This window comes from Mus musculus, chromosome 5 (genome assembly GCF_000001635.26).
Source record: "Mus musculus strain C57BL/6J chromosome 5, GRCm38.p6 C57BL/6J".
Lineage (NCBI taxonomy): Eukaryota > Metazoa > Chordata > Mammalia > Rodentia > Muridae > Mus > Mus musculus.
The window spans coordinates 33,828,519-33,852,611 of NC_000071.6; the positions used below are offsets into that span (position 1 = coordinate 33,828,519).

The 24,093-nt window shown below is 40.1% G+C and overlaps 1 protein-coding gene across 11 annotated transcripts in view; it reads left to right on the forward strand.

Annotated features, from left to right (window-relative positions):
- Nsd2 (nuclear receptor binding SET domain protein 2) overlaps positions 1-24,093 on the forward strand; it is a 77,291-nt gene that overhangs the window by 7,843 nt on the left and 45,355 nt on the right. For all 11 annotated transcript variants that reach the window (XM_006503659.4, XM_006503661.4, XM_006503660.4 and 8 more), the window contains 2 exons: positions 14,594-15,219; positions 17,587-17,749. In XM_006503659.4, the coding sequence (XP_006503722.1) occupies positions 14,623-15,219; positions 17,587-17,749 (760 nt within the window). In that variant the 5' untranslated portion in view covers positions 14,594-14,622. Of the gene's footprint in view, positions 1-14,593; positions 15,220-17,586; positions 17,750-24,093 lie in introns of those variants that run through there.

Genomic DNA, 24,093 nt, shown 5'->3' on the forward strand with positions numbered 1-24,093 from the left:
AGCCAGGGAGAGGGTGTCCAGTCTGGCAAGCATCTAATAGAATGAATGACTATAAGCCAGCAGGTAAGTGCTCTGAAGCAAGACTGTATACAATCACAAATGGTCTGAAAGTACATCTGAAACAATCAGACTAATCTTTGATTAACTGTTGTTAGGAAGTAGCTAGGCAGTAACTCTGGCCAAGGACAAGCTGTGGGGTACATGGTATATGGGTACATGGCATATGGGTGCATGGTTGCACCATGGTTCTGCTGCAGGTCAGGTTTTCGGGCTTTTTTTCTTTAAGATGGAGGCCAGTCCCAAGATGGAGTAGGTTTGGCCTATAATTAACATATATCTTACATAAAACAAACAATAATAATATTCATATTTATTATTATTATTAGACCTTCCAGTTCTCTTGCATTCATTTCTCAAGTGCTAGGATTAGAGGTGTATATACCACCATATCCAGTTTATGTGGTCCTAGGGATTGAGCCCCAGGCTTCCTGTATGCTGTGTAAACACTCTACTACCAATTGGCGCTATCTCCCCAGCATTCTAATACTTCTTTATTGAAGAAATGACTGAGATTAGCCCTGTGACAGTAACAAGCTGGAATCCTATCCTTTATCCCATGAAGTTTAGGGACCTACCTGTGAGCAGGAGAAAAAAAAGGACAAAAGATTTTGTTTTTGAAAACCTGTGGCTGGGCGGTGGTGGCGCACGCCTTTAATCCCAGCACTTGGGAGACAGAGGCAGGCAGATTTCTGAGTTTGAGGACAGCCTGGTCTACAAAGTGAGTTCCAGGACAGCCAGGGCTACACAGAGAAACCCTGTCTCGAAAAACCAAAAAAAAAAAAAAAAAAAAAAAGAAAAGAAAAAAAAAATAAAACCTGTGGGATAATCTTGGAAGAAAAAAAAAATCAACCTCAAATTTGATGAAATATCCATGTCTAACAGCTGATAAAACTACTGAGGAGAGAGGAATGTCTTCAGTTATGTCAGGACTGCCAATGGCAGAAGTAAGGACAGAAACCTCAAGACTAACAACTGTTTTCTTCTTCTCTAGGGAAAGACAGGAGAGGACTGTAGATGACAAGAGGTTGAAATTACACTAACAGAGTGTAGGGCTTATTTGCATCTGTGTCTGGTTAACAAAAGACATGACTAAATACCAGACATTAGAGTACTGAGTGCTAAGGATGTAGCTCAGTAATCGAGCTTTAGAGCCCCTGGGTTCAGACTCTAGCCTTATCATTCCAAATAAAAAGAATTTGGAATAATGTCTATATTTGTTAGAAAAAAAGTTTAAAAAAATTCTCTGATAGAGTTGTTATAAGCGACACAAGAATTTTTATTTTTTTATTTTTTTTAAAGATTTATTTATTATATGTAAGTACACTGTAGCTGTCTTCAGACACCCCAGAAGAGGACATCAGATCTCATTATAGGTGGTTGTGAGCCACCATGTGGTTGCTGGGATTTGAACCCCGGACCTTCGGAAGAGCAGTCAGTGCTCTTAACCTCTGAACCATCTCTCCAGCCTAGAATTTTTATTTTTTAAACTTTTGTACAAACATTTACTAACAATGATTTGTGGTTTGGGATTTATTTTACACTCTTGACAGGAGAGAGGATGAGTGTGTGGTTAGATAAGAACTGGCTTAGTGGATGATAGTGTGAGTATGTGGTTCTGCCCGAGCTATTTTATGTTTTCAGAATTCTCAGAACAAAAACTGTAACACTTGAAGGAAAGATCTAGGTATATTACTAGGGATGGCATCAGGAAAAATTTCCTTATGGATTGATTTGGAGCAGAAATAGAAGGGGTTTTGGGTGTCAGCTCAATACAGGATAAGAATACATATTCTGGAGGTCATATCATAGGAGCAGAAAAGTCTAGTATAATTAGAATAGAAAATGAAACTGGGCAGATGTATGGGATGTTGGAGAGGATTTTCATCCGGAGGCAATGAAAGGTTAGGTTCTAGAAATGTCCTAAGGGAGTTAGGTGATATGTGTATCATACATGTATGTGCTTTGGAAAGCCTATTCTTTAGAGGGTTATGGACGGAGGTGATGGGATGAATGTTTTGTTTTTTGGTTGTTTGAGACAGGGTCTTGGTTATGTAACCCTGGCTATTCTGGAACTTGATATCTAGACCAGGCTGGCCTTGAACTCAAACAGATATCTTCCTGTTTCTGTCTCCTTAGTGCTGGGATACAGTGTTTAGTGCTGCCATGCTGGGTGGGAAGAGTATAATAATAGCTCATAGTTACTGTGTTTGTTTAGGTTAGACATTTTTTTTTCTGCTTTGTGTGTCTAATATGTTTGAACATCTCATCTCTTTGAAACTTGATGTGGCTGTGTGATTTGCTTTGGTTATTGAAAAGTGGCACATTGGGGGCTGGAGAGATAGTTTAGCTGTTAAGAACACTGGCTGCTCTTCCAGAGGACCTAAGTTCAATTCCTAGCTTCCACAAACTCACAAATGTCTGTTAACTCCAGTCTCAGAGGATCTGATGTCCTCTGCTGGCCTCCATGGGCATTGCATGAATGTGGTACACAAACACGCAGGCAAAATACCCACACACATAAAATTAAATAATAAAAAGGGGAAAGTAGTATATCCTTTATATGTGTGTGTGTATATTTATGTTTTTTTGAGTGCATGTGGTTGCCTGTGTGGAACCCATTGTAGGAGAGAGCTCTCTTCCTTTGACCATGTGCAGCCTGGGTTTGAGCTTAGGTCAGCAGACTTGGTGGGGAGCATCTTTGCCTTGCCAGCCCAGCATAGCACTTCAAAATATAAGTTTTATTTTATTTTCTTTTTAATATTTGATCAGATCAGGCAAATCACAGTCTTCTCTGTGTGTGTTTTGTATGTATTTGTGTATGAATGGATAACAGGTTGACATCAGTTGTCTTTCTTGATTATTCATTACATTAATTGGAAACATTTTTAGTATTCATTTATTCTCTGTCTGTGGGTGCTTGCCTACATGTTTGCCTGTGCACCACACCCTTGCAGTGCTCATGGAGGCTAGAAGAGGGCATTGGACCCCTTAGAGTTGGAGTTAACAGGTAGTATGTGGGTGCTGGAAACCAATCCTGGCTTCTCTGTGGGAACAAAGTGTCCTTAACTACTGAAGCATCTTTCCAGTCCCTCTGCCTCTTTTTGAGACAGGGTGTCTTTGTACACTCGTCCTGGAACTCTCTGTGAAGACTTCCAATTCTGCCTTCCAGGGTCTGTACCACTTATACCTGCCTGTACTTTATTTTTTGAGAATTTCTTACTGTTCTGGCTAGACTGGCTGGCCCGTGAGCCCCAAGGGTTCTCCCCAGTATTGGGATTACTGGCATACATCATCCATCACACTTATCTTTTTAAGAGATTTTGGGGATCTTAGGTGATCATGCTTGCAAAGCAAGCACTTTACCAAATGAACTATTTTACCTGCCTATTTGAGTGAAAGTTTAAAAAAATGATGTTTATTTTATCATTTCTTATTTCTCATTTTCTTTTCTCCCTCCCTCCCTCCCTCCCTTCCTCCCTCTCTCTCTCTCTCTCTCTCTCTCTCTCTCTCTCTCTCTCTCTCTCTCTCTTTCTTTCTTTCTTTCTTTCTTTCTTTCTTTCTTTCTTTCTTTCTTTCTTTCTTGACAGTGTTTTTCTGTGTAGCCCTGGCTGCCTTGAAAATCTCTGCAGACTTGGCCTTGAACTCACAGAGATCTGCCTGCCTCCTAAGTGCTGATGCTAACAGTAAAGACATGTGCCATCACTGCCTGACTAAAATCTCTTTTTAACATTTCATTCATTCATTCATTCATTCACTCACTCACTCACTCACTCACTCATTATTTCTATATGTATGCGTTTATGTGCACCACATGTATGCAATGCACAGCAGAGGCCAGGAGTGGGCATTGGATTCCCCTGGGACTAGAGATAGGGGTAATTGTGAGCTGCCGTGTGGGTGCTGTGAATGGAATCCCAGTTCTCTGGAAGAGCAGCCAGGCGCTCTTAACTGCTGAGGCTCCTACCCACCCCCATTTTCCTGTTTTCTAATCAGGAGAAAAATGAGTGTAGACTGCTGGGCGGTGGTGGCGCATGCCTTTAATCCCAGCACTCGGGAGGCAGAGGCAGGTGGATTTCTTGGTTTGAGGCTAGCCTAGTCTACAAAGTGAGTTCCAGGACAGCCAGGGTTATACAGAGAAACCCTGTCTTGAAAAAACAAAACAAAACAAAACAAAACAAAACAAAAAAATGAGTGTGGACCATGAACAAGAAAGAAGTCCTTCAGTGAGAGCCATGTAACAAATGTTTGGGTCTGCTGTTGTACCATAATCTGAACTTGTGGTTCTCAAAAAGTATCAATCTACTCAAGAACTGGTTAGAAATGCAGACTCCTCAGTTTCATCCTAAATTGTCACTGAGACATGAACTCTGGAGCGTGGTCCAGCCTCTGTGGTCTAGCAAGCTATAGTTCTGATACCTAGGAGTTTTTGATAAGCTTGGTAGGAGATTGCAATGTTAGACCTGGTAAAAGATATTGATTAGCTGGCATTGTGACTATTATATGGAGAAATGAGGTTTAAGTAGGAAAGTAATTTTATTTTATTTTTTGTTCTCTTGAGACTGGGTGTTGGTTTATAGCTGTCGGGGAATTCATTCTGTAGATCAGGCTGGCCTCAAACTCAGAGATCCACTTGCTTTCCAAAATGTTGGGATTAAAGGCATGCGCCACAATGCCCAGTTCATATTTTTGTTTTTGTTTTTAAATATGTGTATGAATGTTTTTGTCTGCATGTATGTCTGTGTATTATATTCATTCCTGGTGCCCATGGAGGTAGTAGTGAGCCTTCATGTGGGTGCTGGGAATTGAACCTGGGTCCTTTTTAAGAACAAGTGCTTTTAACCGTGGAACCAACTTTCTAGCCCTTAAGTATGAAACATTTTAGAGTAAAACTGTTAAGGTATGTTTTTTAGGTTAATGAAATAAGGAAGCAATCTCAGTAGTGACTCTGAAGTTTTTTTCTGTCTTTTTCTTGATAGAGTCAAATGGATGGAGGTATCTTTCACTAACTAGGTTAAAGTATTATGTTATTAAACATTTACATTGACTAGTTTAGAGCTTGTGAAACCAGCTGAGAAATAACAATTTGCTGGATTCTTTTGCTTAAATACCATTTTCTTAAGCTCACATGAGACCTTCATTTAAACGTACGCTTTGGGTTAGAGTGATGACTCAGTGATTAAGAGTGTTTTCTCCACAGTCTTGAGGGCTGGAGTTTGGATCCTAACATCTACATGAGCATTTCCTGCAATGCCTGCACCTCTTTTGCTGAGGTGCGTAGAGATAGGAGAATTGCTGGAGCTTGTTGGCTTCTAGCTTCGTTTAGTCATGAGCCTAGGGTTTGAGAAGAGACTCTACTTCAGAATAGACAGAGAGTTATGAGAGAGTACTGAAGCCCTCTTTTGGTCTCTATAAGTATGCATAGGTGTGTGTGTGTATCAGCACATGAAAGTGACCATACATTCCAATACATATATGTGGACTCAGTACACACATATTAATAAAAGTAAATCTTAAGAAAATAAAATTGTGGGGCTTGAGAGGTGGCAAGTACTTATGCCCTTGGTAAGAACCTGGTTTTGGTTTCTAGCACACATACAGTAGTTCACAGCTGTCTGTAACTAGATCTGGGGGGTCCGACTCTCTTGGCTCCTGCTTGCATCAGGCATATATGTGTTTCATGCACACATATGAGGCAAACACTCAAATCTTTAAAAAATTATATGGTTAAGCCAGGTGGTACTGGCATACGCCTTTAATCCTAGTACTCTGGAGGCAGAGGCTGTTGGATCTCTGAGTTTGAGGCCAGCCTGGTCTATAGAGTGAATTCTAGGACAGCCAGGGCTACACAGAGAAACCTTGTCTCAAAACCCAAACTAAACCAAACCAAAAAAATTATGTGGCTGAAGAGATGGCTTAGTGCTTAAGAGCATTAGCTTCTCTTTTAGAGAATTGTGACATGACCTCACAATTGTCTGTGACTAGTTCCAGGGGATCTGATACTCTTTTTGGCCTCTGTGAGCATCAGGCCTTCAGGTGGTGCACAGATACTCATGCAGGCAAAACACCCATACACATAAAAATGAATCAAATTGTATTCTTTTGCTCTCTTTATTCTTTTAAGCTGTTGCCCCCACCCCCCCACTATTGCAGTAATGACTTTATTTGTTTTTTTTTCTTGCCTTTTCGGCTGTGAGGTAGGATACTTGCCTTGTGTTCACACTTGTATCCCTAGAACTGAATTATATGTAGAGGTATGCAGTACATGTGGGCTGAAGGAAAAAGTGACATAGCCTCTGCCTAGATCACAAAAGAAACTTGCCTGGTGGCAAAGAGGAATATGGCCAACTTAGAACCTTAGCGTTTTGTTTGAATATGACTTTGATACTGCTGAGTACTGTCTGGTGTCTAACCAGAGGATCCTTGGGGGCATTCCTCCTCTGTCTGCTTCTTGTTGCTCATTTGTTCCTGTTCATTCACACAGTAGCCTGAGATAAGTGTCAGCTGTCATGAGAGTGAGAAGCTTGTCTAATACCTGGCAGCTTACTGTAAAAATCTAAGAGAAATGTATTTCAGCAGAAGCAGCAGCACTACCAAAAGTAAGAGCTCATAGGACGAGTGAAGTGGAAGTTCCTGGACATGTCATGTGATACAGACTCATGAGGTGTTTTGAGTACTCTTATTAAAAGTAGGTTTTGGAAAATCTAAGCCTACAAATGAGACTAAGAAAGGTGCATGTAGGGAAATTCCCTTCCCTTTCCCTTTCCCTTTCCCTTTCCTTCCCTTCCCTTCCCTTCCCTTCCCTTCCCTTCCCTTCCCTTCCCTTCCCTTCCCTTCCCTTCCCTTCATTTTCTTCCTTTGGTTGTTTTGTTTTTTGTGAGACAGTCTCAAGTACTCTGGTCTGCTGGCCTTGAAACTGGGATCCTTTTGTCTCTAACCTCGAAAGTTCTGAGATTGTATGTATATGATAACCACACTTGTTTTCCTAGCCTTGGCTGTTCTATAATTCAATAAGTAGTCCAGGCTGGCCTCAAACTCACAGAGATCCCCTGCCTTTGTCTCCTAAGTGCTAGGATCATAGGAGTGAGCCACCATGCCCAACTTAAAACTTATTTGAAATAAATACTACTGCTTTTTGTTTAGTATCTAGCTTTTGAGTCTAACCCCCAATCTGTTTCTCCATTACCATTGTGCTGTTGATGTCTCAGGGATCTCTATATGTTCTTTCAAGGATCTCTCTGAGTTAGTGGGCTAACTCATAGTGAAGAAGCAGAAGCAGGTGTCTACTGGAGATCAATCCAGGGCCCAGCTCTGGGTTTTTGGACCATATTTATTGTTTGTGCAGGTAATAGAAGCTGGGCCTTATGCATGCTAGACAAGTTCTCTACCACTGAGCTATACCTCCCAGACCCATTACTATTTTTTTAAATAATTAAAAAAATCGAGATTATAATTACATCATTCCTCCTTTCCTCCCAACAAACCCCTTCCCTATATACATCCTTTTCATATTCATAGCCTCATTTTCTTTAATTGTTGTTATGGGTGTGTAAGGTGTGTATATGCCACAGCAAGCATATGGAAATCAGAGGACAGATCAGGTTTTGGTCCTCACCTTCTCTCTTATTTGAGACAGTCTCTTGTTTGCTGCTGTGTACAGCAGCAAGGTGGCTTGCAAGCTTCTGGAGATCCTTTTAGCTCTGCCTTCCCTCAGTGTAGGAGTGCTTTGATTACAAATGTGTGCTACTGCATTTATGTTTTCTTGAGTTCTAGGAATCTGAACTCAGGTTCTTTTCCCTCTCTCCTTCTCTTTGTCTATCCTACCCCCCCTCCCCCAGATAGGTTTCTCTGTGTAGTTCTGGTTGTCCTGGAACTTGCTCTCAGGCTGGCTTCGAGATCCATCCATCTGCTTCTGGCTCCTGAGTGTGGGGAATTGAAGGTGTACACCACCACGGCGTGGCTGAACTTAGGTTCTTAGACCTGTACTGCAAGCACTTTTCTCACTTTACTCTCTGAGCTGTCTGTCACCTCATGCTCAGCCAAAGGAGCCTCCGAGACTTATCTGGAGGTAGAAATGTAGAACCAGGGACAAGGTCTTACTCAAAAAACTTTTGTTTCTAATGAGCCTTCAAGACGCAATTCATAATTTTCACAAGTTTATCAAGTTAGAATAATGACAGAGACCCTCTCTAAAATAGTAAGTAATGATTGTAAGCATGAGTTTTCCCACCTGAACCCCAGTTCCAGAATCATACTTAGAAGCTTATTAATGAATTAATGCTTATGGCCATTTGCTAGGCTTGCTCCCTGACTAGCTTGTAACTTATTTAACCTGTTTAAATGATTCTATGTCTGCCACATGGCTGGTTACCCCTCCTCAGTTTCATACGTCCATCTCAACAGAGTTCCCGTGGTGACTCTTCCTGAGCTTGACTGTTTCCTAGAGTTCTTATCTCTCTACTAGAACACCTGCCTTCTATTTCCTGCCTTTTGCTAACTTGCCATCAGCTTTTTATTGACATGTGATGCTTGTGCATAGTACACAAGAGTTTCTCTCTAAAAATGACTCAAAAATTTTCTGCTGTTCTTCAGCTAGGTAAGTGGTGGCACATGCCTGTAATCTCAACACTTGTGAGATGAAGATAGGATTAAATAAAAATACCAAGTCCTTTTCCCTGCACTGGAGGTTTTGAGTGAGCTGCTGGCTTCTCCAGCTTGGTTCTGTGATAACTTTGTCTTCCATGAGTATTGCTTGCTCTCATAGATTGCTTGCTGTTAAATTCTTGGTATTTAGTTTCAGCTTTTCTTCTCTTCAATCTTCAGTGATCCTGGGGCCAGTTCCTCAGAGCTGCCCTAATCCTGGTACTCCTTTTAATTGTTAGTTCTTCAGCATAGTAATGATGAGCACAGGACAGAACAAACTTGAATTGTGAAGAACTTTTTGAGTTCTTTTCATAATTTCATTTTGGGTGTATGTGTGTATGACACACTCTCTGTATGTAACTGTGGGTACTAGCATCAACTTATCATTGAAGAAAATGATACACCTACCTTCCCCAACAACCATTAACTTAGAGTGGTCCCTTAGGAGAGGAGGGTCCTCATGAGCTTCTCCAACACCCATGATGAAATGTCGAAGGGCCTACCCAGTCTTGTTTAGGCCTTGTTCAGGTAACCACAGCTGCTATGAGTTCATGAATGCTATGCACTCAGACAGTCAGTAGAGAGTCTTTTGTGGCCAGCCCCCTGTGCCCCCAAGGCTTATCCATGTACTTCAGTCCTTTTAAAATTTTGTTTTTGTTATTTTAAATTATATGTATGTCTGTACCTGGAGGTGTTAGAGTCTTTGGTAAGTGGTGAGCTGGCTAATGTGGGTGCTGGCAACTGAACTCAGACCCTCTGCAAAACTACTATGTTTTCTTACTGAGCCAACTCCAGAGCTGTAGCCCTCCCATTATTTTTGTTATTGTTCATTTGTTTTGTTTTTTCTGGTTTGGTTTTTCAAGACAGTCTCTGTGCAGCTTTTGCTGTCCTGGAACTTGCTCTGTAAGACCAGACTGGCCTTGAACTCTGAGATCCGTCTGCTTCAGCCTCCCAAGTGCTGGGTCCCCTCTTCAGGTATGTAGAATTTCCTTTAACTCTGCACTTGGCAGGAAGAAGCATAATTCCTGTGAGTTTGAGCCAACCAGGTCTACATAATCAATTCTGAGACAATCAGGTACTACATAAGAGACATTTCCATAAAAGACAGTACATGCCCCACAAAGCCAAACAATGTCAGATTTCTGGGAACTGGAGTTAATGACGGTTGTGAATATCCATGTGGATCTTGGAAATTGAAACCTGGTCCTCTTTTGAAAGAGTAGTAAGTAGCCTAACCCCACTGATCCATCTCTTTAGCTCCACATCTCATTTCAATAACCCTTTTTCAGTGTTTTTATTTACGTGTATGAGTATTTTTCTGCATGTGTGCCTGGTGCCCACTGAGGCCAGAAGAGGCTGGTGGATCCCCTGGAACTGGAGTTCCAGGTGGTTGTGAGCCATCATAGTGCTTGGACTTGGACCCAGGTATAAGGGTGAAGGTCCTATTGGAGGATCAGAGACATGGCTCAACAGTTAGCAGAGGACGTGAGTTTGGTTTCTCACACCACCATTTGGGTCCCTATACACTCCTGTAATTAACTCAAGCTTCAGGGAATCCATTGCTCTTTTCTGGACTCTGCAGGCACCTGCATTCACATATGTACAGACCCACCCCCACATGCATATGTAATTAAAAATAAACGTAAATCTTAAAATATAAAAAGTGTTGTAGAATTACCAGCTTTCCTCACTTTTGCAGATTGATTTTTTTCCTTCTGGGTTTATAATCTTGTTAAAGTACCTTCTAGCATTTTGTGAAAGGGCCGTGTGTAAAGCTTCCTTCGGCTGCACATTTGGTATATTCCTTTCATCTTTCTTGGGCATAGTATTTTAGCTGGGCATAAAGTTCTAATAAAGAAGTTATTTTTTTTTCCACATGTTAGAGGACAATTTTTGTGGATTCTCTCTTCCACCTCTATGTGGGTTCCAGGGATTGACTATAGGTAGATAGGCCCGTTTTGTTGTTGATTGTTAATCACTTTTATCTGCAGAGTTTTACAATCTCCAGCAATTCATTTTTCTCCTTTCAAAATTGGTCTTAGAGATTTGTGGAACATAGGGTCTTAGACATGCTAGGTAAGAGTTCTTTCACTGAACTTTCAGTAATAATTTAGTAATTCCATCCTAACTTATTCTTTTGGGTTGCTAGTAATAAAGATTTTCTTATTTTTCATGCTCTGAAGTTTCAGTGTTGATCTGGAGTCCTGTTTAATTTTCTCTGAGCATAGGAAGCTCTTAACCTGAATGCCAACTTTCCTTTGTTGGCCATCCCTTTGAAAATTGCCTTTCTCCCATTCCTTCTTGGCTTCCTAACAAAAATTCTCTTTAAGATTTAAGCTCCTTGAAAGCAGTCTTCCTTTGTTTACTTCCCATAGAGATGTATGTATAAAATTTGCCATTTTGACTATTTAATGTGTACATATTGGCCTGGGGGTGTAGCTCAGTGGTAGAACATTATTTACCTAGTATATATGGAGTCCTGGTTTCAATTCCTGGCAGTGTAAAAAAACAAAACAACCAAATTTTAAAAAGCTAGGTGGGATTTCTGACTTCAGAGTCAGCTTGGCCTACATAGTTAGTTAAAGGCCAGGGCTAAGTAGGAAGCTCCTGTTGGGAGCGGGGAGGGATTGTGGGAATAAGCATATTTATATTGTTTTACTTTTAATGAATTATTTCTGTCAGAATCTCATTGTGTAGACCAGGCTGACATTGAAGTTACATAAATCTGCCTGTTTCCTCCTCCTAAGTGCCAGGATCAGGATTAAAGGCCTGTACTATTATTACTACCCCTTGTTGTCAACTTGAACTTTAGAAAAAAAATTTATTGTCCCTGTTTCTGTATTTTCGATGTAGCTATAGGTCTATGTCAAGGTCAGAGGACAAGTTGTAGAGTGCTATTACTGGCTGGGCTATTTCTCCAGCCTACCTGGCTTCCTTTAAAGCATTTCTTACATGTCTGCTGGTAACAACTTTTAGTTTGTATTTCTCAATGTATTTGGCTGTTATTCTTGGAGGATATTTTTTCTATATGAAAAGTTGAGTTTGTTTTTCTTTCAATACACTGAATCTGGTCTTTGTTTCTTTTCTTTTTCTTTTGTCTTTTTTTTTAAATTAAAAAATAAAATTGCCAGGTGGTGCTGGTACATGCTTTTAATCCCAGCAGAGCCCTGCCAGGATTAATCAGGAGCAAGCAAGCCCTTTGAGTTTTAGTTCAACCTGGTCTACAGAGAGAGAATTTCAGGGTAGTCAGGGCTACACAGAGAAACCCTGTCTCAAGACAAAACAAATAAAAATTATGTTTTGTTTGCATGTGCTTGCCTGGTACCTAAGAAGCTTAGTGGAGATGTTAGGTACTCTGGAACTGGAGTAAGAAGATTGTGAGCCTCCATGTGGGTGCTGGCAATTGAACCCTGGGTCCTCTGGAAGAACAGTCAGTCAGTGCACTTGCATTTAACCTCTGAACCATCTCTTCAGCTCCAGGCATTGGTTTCTGCTAAGTCACAATCTGTATTACTTTTCTGTATTTAAATGGATACTTTAAAGTTTTGTTGCTGTAGATTGAATCTAGAACCTTGTACATGTTAGACAAATACCCTACTAGTGAGCTATATCCGCCAACCTTTGATTTATCTATTTATTATTTTTTTAAAAGATATTTTACATTTACTATGTGTTTGGGTTGGTGCATGTGAATGCAGGTTCCCCTAGAGGCTAGAGATATCAGATCTTCCCAAATCAGATCTTTCTGGAGCTGTAATTATAAATTGTGAACTGCTCAGTGTGTGTGTTAGGAACTGAGTTTTGGGTCCTCTGGAAGAACAGCACACATTTTTTTTTTTAATTTTGAAAAAGATTTGTTTTACTTTCTGTGTATGTGTGTTTTGCCTCCGTGTATGTTTTGTAGCACATGTGTGCCTGTTTTAACAGAGGTTAGAAGAGAGCGTGTAGGATCCCTAGGAACTGGATTTCCAGGTGGTTGTGAACCAGTGTGTGGGTGCTGGGAATTGAACCTGGGTCCTCTGGAAGAGTAGCTAGTGCTCTTAACAGCTGAGCTGTCTCTGGCCCCCAATAATATTCATACCTACTGAGCCATCTCTCCAGCCTAAGCTCTTATTGTTTAAAAGGCACTCTCTGTGTAACTTAGGATGGCCTTGAACTTAATGTAGTCTGGACTTGAGTCTGATAAGTGACATTTATTTACTTATGTGTTTATTTTTAGATTTTTGGTATGAGTTCCTTGTATTTTTGTCATGCTTGGGATTTGCTAAACTGACTGTTAGTTTGTTTCACTAAATTGGGAAATCCCCTCCCCCCAAGTTTTTTTTTTTTTTTCCTTCTTCATCCTCTCTTTACGTTCTGGGTGGGAATACAGACTTCATTTTGTTCCTCAGCATGGTGAAACTATATTCTCACCTCAAAATTTTCCCCTGTTTTAAAAGTTGGAATATTTTAAATCTAGTTTCAATTTTTTTGACTCTTCTCAAATGTGCCTTAAATTTGTTTTTGAGAGAGGGTCTCTCTTTGTAGTTCAGACAGACCTTGAATCTCCATCGACTGGGGAGATTGCTCAGTGGTTAATGGTGAGCATTGTTTGTCTAGAGTACCGGAGTTTGTTTGAGTTCCAGGGGATATGACACCTTCTGACCTCTGCAAATACACAACACACACACAGACATATACATGAGTAATATAATAAAATATTATAAAAAAATGAGAATATCTGTAGACCAGGCTGGCCTTGAACTCAGAGAGATCATCCTGCCTCTGACTCCTAAATGCTGAGACTAAAGGCATGCACCGCCACAGCTGGCTTCTGGTGTGCCATTAAGACAGTCTCTTAAGGGGTTGGAGAGATTGCTCAGTGGTTAAGGACTTGCTCCTCTTGCAGAGTACCTTGGTTGCGATTTAACATTCACAACGATCGTTAATTTCAATTCTGTGAGATCCAGTGCCCTTTTCTGATCTTCATGGGTGCTGGACACTCCTACATGCGCACGCGTGCGCGCGCACACCCCCCCCCACACACACACAGGTGCACATAAATCATATATTTAAAAAAGACTACCCATTGACATTTTTACTTTTAGACAGCATTTCTTAGTTATAGATTTCCTACTCCCTTTCATTTCCCCTAATACTTGGGATCGAACCAGGGCTGGTGTATATATGCCATCAGCCTACTACTGAACACATCCCTAACTCACTGTACTTTTTTTCTTTGAGTTAGACTGTCACTAAGTTATCTGGGAGTGTTTTGAATTTACTCTGGCCCAGAAAGGCCCCAGACAGGTGACTTCCTACCTTAATTTGGTATGGCAACATATAGACTTTTTAATAATAACTGCTTCTCTGTCATAATTTTTAATTATTTTAATTTTTAAAAATGTGTATGGGTATTTTGCCTGTGTATTTATACACCACAAGTGTGCCTAGTGTCTGTGGAGGCCAGATGGGGGAGTGTTAGACTCTTACAACTTGAGTTGCAGGTGGTTGTGAGCCACCGTTTAGTTGCAGGGAACTGAAACTGGGTCCTCTGCAAAACACGGTAAGTGTTCTTAGCACTGAGCCGCCACTTTAGCCCACAGGTTAAACTCTTAAGTCAGGCATCCTGCCATGTTGGTTGGTGGTGATATACCTGTCCCGACTACTTTCCCTTTTACAAATGATTCCTTGTCTTTTCAGCTGTATTATTTTGTGATATTAAAATTACTTTGTACAGACTAAATTATTGTATAAAACATTGTAAATTGTCTCAAAAGACAACACTGAATAAAACTCAACATCTTCAGAACTAGAGATACTGACATACCTATACTAGGTATAAAATGTAATATGTTGCCTTTTTTCTTCCTTTTATTTATTTTTTATTTTTATTTATTTTTTAATGCTGTAGTGTTCTAAGAACCAAAGGATCTAGGCTGGATGGAATTTAGCATCAGAAAAAGTCCTCTTTCTGTTCAGAAAGTTGTAAAGTGCATGAAGATGAAGCAGACACCAGAAATCCTTGGCAGTGCAAATGGAAAGACTCAGAACTGTGAAGTGAATCATGAATGTTCTGTATTCCTCAGCAAAGCTCAACTTTCTAACAGCCTACAGGAGGGGGTCATGCAGAAATTTAATGGCCATGATGCGCTCCCCTTTCTTCCAGCAGAGAAGTTGAAAGATCTTACTTCTTGTGTTTTTAATGGAGAACCTGGTGCTCATGATACTAAATTGTGTTTTGAGGCCCAGGAAGTAAAAGGAATTGGGACACCACCCAATACTACACCTATCAAAAATGGCTCTCCAGAAATTAAACTGAAAATCACCAAAACATACATGAATGGGAAACCTCTCTTTGAATCTTCAATTTGTGGTGACGGTGCTGCTGATGTGTCTCAGTCAGAAGAAAACGAACAAAAATCTGATAATAAGACTAGGAGGAACAGGAAGAGGAGCATAAAATATGACTCTTTACTGGAGCAGGGCCTTGTGGAAGCAGCTTTAGTGTCCAAGATCTCAAGTCCTGCAGATAAAAAGGTATTTGTGAAGGATTCTGTTGGATTATATGACAATTAATGGTGTGCATGAGACCTATGTAGAATACATAAATGTTTGACAGTAGGTGGAAGGGATGGGAAACAACCCTGATGGTGGCAGTTGCCGTCTTGCCTTGGTCCTGTGCAGGTGATACTGATTAAGGCTTGGCTCCTGGTTGGTTGTTGGGCTTCCAAATATCTGGACATTAAGTACCACAGCCACAAGTTGTGCCACTTGAGAAGGCTAGTGAGGTTAACCATTCAGGATTAAAGTGGCTAAGAAGGCTTTGATCCCAGCACTCAAGAGACAGAGGTAGGCAGACCTCTGAGTACAAAGCCAGTCAGGGTTGCCAATAAGACTGTCTAAAAACAACAAGAATAATAATTTCTGAATGTAGGTCTGTCAGTTTTCATGACCTTATTAGGTCTACTGTTTTTATGGGTTCCATCTCTCAGGTATTTTTAGGCTAACTGCTCAGTGGAGATATATTAATTTCACAACTACAATATTAAAGTAAACTAATATTACTAACTAAGTCTGTGCCATCTAGTGAATAATGGAACAGAGCTATGCTATGGAGAAGCACTGCTGTCATGCTTTCTACATGTGCCACTGTCTACTCAGTGGTCTTTTTAGCCTCCTGGACAGTCAGACTATGTCACACACCTTCCTGTTTTGGGGTTTTAGTGTAAGCCTAGCGCTTTGTATATAAGCAGGCATGTGCTGATTCATTCATCAAAGGCTGAGAAAGAAAAGCCCTCACTTTAGGTTATCATTCTGTTAGATAGTTTATGTCATCAGTGTCATAAAAGTGACATGCAGGATGATCCTTACATTTTAGTGAGTATAGATCATGTAAAACAGCTAAGTGACCTTGCTCTTGCTGGAAGGAAATAGGGCGCCAGGCAGACCCCTGCTGGCTCATTCTGAGTACTAGGTGTTGTGATCTTTAGCTGCAGCTGGAGGTTTACTGAGAAAACTCAAGACAGGTAAGTTGAAATTCAAAGGATTGTTGGCATTGTGAAAGTTGGAGTATTTGGTTTAATATTGTAGTTGTGAGATTTTGTTTAGAATTACTACAAAGAACAGTTGGAATTTCCTTGAAATCCTTAAAACCATGAAGTACTTTTAGGGTTTAAAAGTAGTGGTTTTGAGGAGCTATTTCATTCTTGCTAATGGAATTCCAAAGGTAAATCTTTGTTTTTCCTTTTTTGATGGGGAGTGGGATATGGTTTCACTATGTGGCCCTGACTTGGAACTCATAGATATCTGCCTGTCTCTGCTTCATAAATGCTAGGATTTGGGATTAAAAGTTTGCACCACCATAGCTGCCCAAAGGTAAATATTTTAAAAGACCAGCATAATCACCTGGGCTGATTTAGAGGTTTGTGGGCATGTCTGTAGATGTAGTGAACCTTAATGCTTTCAGAGTTTTTTGGAGAAGCCTGATCATGATTATCACAGACTGGACTTCTTCCTCATTAGTGTAGCGGTAGAGATACCCAATCTAGTGGTAGTCCCGCTGTAGATCTGTTCACTCTAGGAGCACAGTATGTATGTATTTGGTAGTGTAGAGGCAGGTCCACCGCTACAATACCATTTGCCACTTGATTTGATTAAAATTGCTCTCTACTGAACACAGTGAAGGAATACTGAAATGCTGTGCAGCCATTTGAGCTAACATCTCTTGAAAGTATAATATGAATCTTAGTAGTCAACACTGCTGTGCTTACAAATCTGTGGCACCCAGTGAGATTTGTGGGTAATTATGCAACAAGAGGAGGAATTGCCCTAAGAGAGGATGTTCAATTTGTCCATGTTTCAGAGATGGAGAAACTGAGCTTAAGAGAGCTTTGAGCACTTACAGCACATGCTCACGCATAGGTGCAAACACTTGTTTCTACACTAATGGTAGGGCTAGGGCCTCTGCTTATGCATAGGAGGTCAATATGTTGACTGAGGTGTATGTTCTCAAAGACTATCAGATAATGTATGTGGCCAGGGTAGGGGGCAAAATGTTTTGAGGGTTCTGTGAATAAAGCACCAACTTAGTAATATTGAGAACTTGTTATTTGTCAGGACTTATGATAATGCTTTAGGTGAGAATGAGAGAAGCAATTGTGAGAAGCGATTGATATTGAAGGTGAAATCTAAAATACGAAAGGGAAACATTCTCTGAAGATCAGGCCCTTAAACATGAAGACAAGTGCTCTTCCAGTGAATTATACCCCAGTCCTCTCCTACGTTTTGAACCCTTAGACTTTTTATTTTAAATTTCTGATTAATACTTGTTCTTTTATAGATAGAAGATTGAATTTAAGGGTAATTACTGAATGTTAATATTTATCTTTTGTTGTTCACTTATAGATTCCAGTTAAGAAGGAGTCCTGTCCAAATACTGGCAGAGACAGAGACCTCTTGTTAAAATACAACGTTGGTGATTTGGTGTGGTCCAAAGTGTCAGGTTACCCTTGGTGGCCTTGCATGGTTTCTGCTGACCCACTCCTTCACAATCATACCAAACTTAAAGGTACTAAATTTGGACTCTTTTTTTCAATCTTCCTCTTCTGCACCAAACCTTTCTAATTTGTTTGTTTCTTTCCCATGCTTTGCTAAGTGGTCTTACTAGCTACTTTTACAGCTTTGCTTAAGGTGTGTGATTGGTTCAGATATGACATATCCATTTCCGAAATACAGGGTTTATCTGATTGGGCTGGTACTAACAGGTGAATAACTTTTAAGAATAGTTTTTTAGATTTATTTATGTTTTATGTGTGTTTTTCCTGCATGCATGTACATCAACCACATGCATACCTAGTGCCTGTGGAGGTCAGAAGAGGTGGAATTGTATCCTTTTAAACTGGAATTACATATGGTTGTAAGCTACCATGTGGGTACTAAGAACTGAACCTGGGTCCTCTGTAAGAACAAGTGCTCTAAACCACTGAGCCATCTCTCTAGCTGGGGAAACACTCTTTACCTTGTATTTGCCTCAAGTTTTATGACAAAAATTATTACTTAAATATTAACTTTGAATTATAAAAAATCTCCATTTATTTCATTAGGCTTGGGAAGCAGGGAGAAAACTAGAAAATGATAATCTGATTTAGAAAACTTGAATAAATTGGCTCATGAAACAGCTAAAGAACATTTAAAATGTATTATTGATACAAAGCAAATAGTTAAAAATAAGAGAGAATTTAATAAGTATGTAAATTATATAAGAACAACCTACAGAAAGTGATTTGGGAGGAAAAGTAACAAAGGACCATGTGTGTGTGTGTGTGTATGTATGTGTGTGTGTGTGTGTATGTGTGTATATGTATGTGTGTGTGTATGTGTGTGTGTATGTATGTGTGTGTGTATGTATGTGTGTGTGTGTGTATGTGTGTGTGTGTATGTATGTGTGTGTGTGTGTGTATGTATGTATGTGTATGTGTGTGTGTATGTGTGTGTGTATGTATGTGTGTGTATATGTGTGTATGTGTGTGTGTATGTATGTGTGTATGTGTGTATGTGTGTGTGTGTATTATTGAGACTTGTAGTTCAGGTTGGCCTTATAAAACTCATGATCCTTCTGCTTCAGCCCTTAGTGCTGGGATGTATGCTACTATGCTTGGCTTTGGAAAGTTATTTTAAAGTTTGAATTTGATTTGAAGAAGGTAAGGTGTGTTACATAGAGTTAGGCTGGACAAGTTTATGCTCTTGACATGTGTACCCCTCAGAAATGTGGACAATCACGGCTATGATGGTCCAGGGTTGGTATTCTGGCCCAGAACTGCTGCTGACCACTCAGTCTTGTATGGTCCTTTGTTCTGTACTGAAGCATGTGACTCCTGGTCTTTGGCCATAGTTTTGAAGTCTGACAGGAGTGTGCCTGCTCCCATTTGGTTCTGGGTCATTGTATTGCTACCTACATGCCACACATAGGTTTGTTGGCTGGCTGTGTGCAGGTAGTTGGAGGGATTGACAGGGCCCTATGTGGTAGCAAGTTTGGACTGGAAGGGATGTGGATAAGGAGAACCTGGGTGCCATGCCTGTCTTGCCTTGGCCTCTGACCTAAGGGTGTAGTGTTTTGCTGTGTAATGAGATATACTTAATAGTCTGTGGGGCTGGTAGCTGGAGAGGAACCTGTGGTTTGGTTTTGTCTTTGACTCCTTGTAGGACTTTTGATATTCTAATTTTTCCACAGTGAGGGGAGTCCTTCCCAAGGGACGCTGGGAACCCTGGGATGTACTTGAAGGTTTTAGATCAGAAATGTATATTCTTTTGAGGGAGAATGAACATCATAAAGCCTTGGAGCAGCCATGTGTGGGCTTGTTTTGAGCTGACGACACTTCTTTTTCAAAATAGTGACTCTTTTGACTTTTGCATCATTTGAATAGTATAGTATCTGGAATCTTTAGTCTATTTATATACAATTGTGTTAAAATTTCTTACCATGGGATGGCAATATGGTTCAGTGGGTAAAAAGGTACTTGCTATCAATCCTGATGACCTGAGTTTGATGTTTGGTTCTTAAATGGTGGCTGGAAAAAACTGCATAGTGTGAAGTGCACATGCATGCACATAAGCATACACACACAGAATAAATAAACAAATAAATGTAAAAATTTTATGTATTTTTCTCTACTGAAATACTGTATCTGCCATCTTTTACTTGTATTTTTTTCCAGCTGCCACTTTACCTAGTTTGGGGCTTTGGTGTCCTTAAGCATGCTGATGCCTATCTTTTGTCTCTGGAGCTCTGTGGTCTTTTGTCCATGTGACTTTCTTTGTGCCTTATTCTTGTTTCTATACATAACTGGCATTGCTTGCATTTAATGTTTTTCTTCTTTCCCAGACTTAGCTCTGAGGTAGTCTTGTGAGATCTCAACTCTGTATGTAAATGACTACTGTAAACTCAGTAGGCTCCACAGAATCTAGAGCAAACCTCTGGGCAAACCTCTCTCTAGCTCAAAGGGCCAGGAGAATCTCAAACTCAATAGATTTCTCCTGCCTCTGCCTTCCAAGTACATAGACTGCCACCACCCAGCTACTTTTATTATCTTTAATATATGTGTATGCCTCTGTGTGTGTGTGTGTGTGTGTGTGTGTGTGTGTGTGTGTGTTTGTGTGTGTGCGCGCGCGCGTGCGTGCGCGTGCTTGTCTGTCTGTCTGTCTATGTGCACATAAGTGTAATATCCTAGGAGGCCAGAGGCTTGAGATCCCCTTATGGGTAATTGTAAGCACCATGTGGGTCCTGGGAATTGAAATCATGTTCCCTGGAAGAACAGCAAGCACTCTTAACTGCTGAGTGATCTTGTCACCTTCCAAATAAAATTATTATTATTATTTTAACCCCCCTCCCACCAAATAAAATTCTTATAGGTTAAATATCCTCATAAAAGAGAAAAGAAACCTGGGCATGTGGTGGTGCCTCCAGCAGAGACAGGCAGATCTCTGTGAGTTTGAGGCCAGCCTGGTCTTGGTTTACATTAGGGAGTTCTAGGACAGCCAGGGCTATATAGAGACTATCTCAAGAAGAAAAGAAAAGAAAGGAGAAGAAAGAAAGAAAATTGTTATTTTGACAATTTAAAAAGATTTACTCATGAATTTTATGTCTGAGTGCTCTGTCTTCATGCATATCAGAAGAGGGGTTCAGATCCCATTATAGATTCTTGTGAGCTACTGTGTAGTTGCTGGACCTCTGGAAGAGCACTCAGGTGTTCTTAAATGTTGAGCTTTTTCTCTAGACTTCTGCTGACAAATTTTTAAGTAGGAAAGAACTTCAGAAATATTATATTCAAGCCAAGTGTGGTGATTTATGCCTGTAATCTTGGTACTGAGGAGGTGTTATATAAAAACGGATTGCAAGTTGAGTTCAGCCTAAGCTACATAGTAAGCTCCTGTCTAAAAGAAAGAGTACTTGGGCAGGGTAAAGAGGCAGGGACAGATCTCTGAGTTGAGACCAGCCTGGTCTGCATAGCAAGTTTCAGGCTGGTTGAGACTACATAGTGAGACCTTGTTTCAAGAAAAATAGGAGCTCAAGAGATGGCTCAGCAGTTAAGAGCACTTGTTCTTCTAGAGGTCCTCAGTTCAGTTCCTGGCATCTACATGGCTAACTATATATAACTGTATATAACTATACAGTCTTAACTGTAGTTTCTAGGGATCTGATGCCTTCTGGTGTGTATATATGTAGACAAAGCACCCAAACACATAAAATTTATAAATAAATCTTAAAAAAGAAACGTTATTTTATAAACTTTGGGCCAAGCTATAGTAATCTGTTTTGTCAACAGATGTATCAGGATTATCTTTTCTGTCATTAACTTTTTATTTTTTGAGACAAGGTTTTACTATAGCCCTGACTGGTTTGGATCTCTCCTGGTCTGGATTTCTCCCTGTTGACCAGACTGACCTCAGACTTGCAGAGGTCCACCTGAATTTGCCTCCTGAATACTGAGATTAAAGTTGTTTATCACACTTGATAGGCATTAAGTTTTTTCTTCCTTTAGACAAAAACCAAAAAACAAACTTTTATGTATATGTATGTGCATGTGAGTGTAGTTTCCCATGGAAATCAGGTCCCCCTGAATTGGAGTTACAGGGGGTTATAAGTCACAGTATATATAAGTGCTGGGGATAGAACTTGGGCCCTCTGGAAGAACAGCAAGTCCTCTTAGCTGTTGAGCCATCTCTCCACCCTGACAGTAACTATTTTAAAACATTTAAATCAATATTAATTCAGATACTTTAATTTTAGCCCTTGGAAGACAGAGATAGGCAGATCTCTTGGTTTGAGTCCAGCTTAGTCTACAGAGTTACAAGGCAGCTAAGGCTACATAAAGAAACCCTGTTTTGAAAAAACAAACAACAAAAAAAATATTAATTTTATATACTATAAAAGATTTTCAGGGCTGAGGAGATGGCACTCTCCAGCAATTAAAGGCACTGACTGCTCTTCCAGAGGTCCTGAGTTCAAATCCCAGAAACCACATGGTGGCTCACGACCATCTGTAATGAGAGATGATGCCCTCTTCTAGTGTGTCTGAAGAGAGTGACTGTACTCATATATACAAAATAGACAAATAAATCTTCAAAAAATAGTTTTCTTCATTATGATACATACCTATGCTAATTTTCATTACTAAAATTAAAGTGTTGGCAAACCCAAACTGTGTGATAGTCCTTTTGTTCTTTTAAAAAGTTTATTAGCGGGCTGGTGAGATGGCTCAGTGGGTAAGAGCACCCGACTGCTCTTCCGAAGGTCTGGAGTTCAAATCCCAGCAACCACATAGTGGCTCACAACCATCTGTAACAAGATCTGACTCCCTCTTTTGGAGTGTCTGAAGACAGCTACAGTGTACTTACATATAATAAATAAATAAATCTTTTTAAAAGAAAGTTTATTAGCTTAAAAGTAACTATTACACACAATGGGCTTCATTATGACATTTTTATATATAAGTATATATTTTGATGATATTCACTCCCTATTACTCTATTTTGTCTCCATCTTACCCCTTCTTCCCATCTGGTCCTCCTGATTTAATGTCTTTTGTTTTTTGAGGAAAGCAAGACCAATTAATTAAATTAGCATTGCTTATAAGAGGATAGGTTATAAGAAGCAGACACCGATGATCTCTGAGTTCATAAAGGGTTATTTATAGGAGCATAGATCTTTTTGGTAAGATTTATTTTGTCTTTATGTGTTTGAGTGTTTTATCTTCATGGCTATATATGTATGCATGCCTGGTGCCTGCAGAGGCCAGAAGAGAGCTTCAGATCTTCTGGAACTAGCGTTACAGGCAGTTGTGAGCCGCCATGTGTGGGTGCTGGAAGCTAAACCCAGGTCCTCTGCAAGGGGGCCAGTGGTTTCAGCCATCTCCCTGGCTCTCCTTTGTGGAGGATGTCAGCATTCTCTGCAGGTGGCCCATGTTGCTTCAACGTATTGCTTCCTCTCTGTATAGACTTGAGGCTCTGAGCAATATCTTCACAGCAGGGGTTCAGATGAGGTGACAGTTGGGTGCAGCTGCCTCCTAACCCTGACATATCGCACTCCCAGGAAGTGGTGTCAGAGCTCTGGGCTGTCTTAGAGAGTGTAGACATTTTAACAGTAGCTATATCACTGTTCTTGAATCTTGAGGTATTTTCAAGCTTTCATATTTCTAAACAAATTAAATTGTACTGAGTGATAAATATTTGCCTAATATGTTTAAGACTCTGGATTTGATCCCTAGCACCGTAAAACACACACGTGCATGTATGTATATGTGTATGTATATGTTTGTGTATATATGTATCAACAAAAAAACCGAAAAGGTACTTGAATGTGATGGCATACTCCTTTAATTCCAGAACTGGGAGGCAGAGACAAATGAATCTCTATGAGTTCAAGGCCAGTCAGTTCTACATAGTTTGACCTTGTTTCAAAACAAAACATAACACCATCAACAAGAGATTAAAAAGTAGTCTTAAAAAATCTAATGAAAAATCGACAGTGAAAAGTTAATTCCTGCCTTCCCTCTCTCCAACTGAGAGGTAATTGCTTTTAAGTCTAAGTATTTTTGTCTAGTTTCATTTGCTGTTGTTTTACTTACTACTTAAGATATTTTCTGTAGACTTTGTGTATGTATATAATATATATATGTGCAGTTATAGGTATGTTTTGTGTCAGTACCTGATTTATTAAGATACAGATTTCTGTTTGTTTTTGAGACAATGTGTCTCATGTAGCTCTGGCTGACAGAACTCGCTGTATAAACCAGATTTGGTATCAAACTAACAGAGAACAGCCTGTCTCTGCCTCCCTAAGAGCAGCACCAGGCTTGCCTGAGTAAATTCTTTTCTCTGTTCGTCTCTGCAAAGTCTGTTGTCTGGGTATGGGAC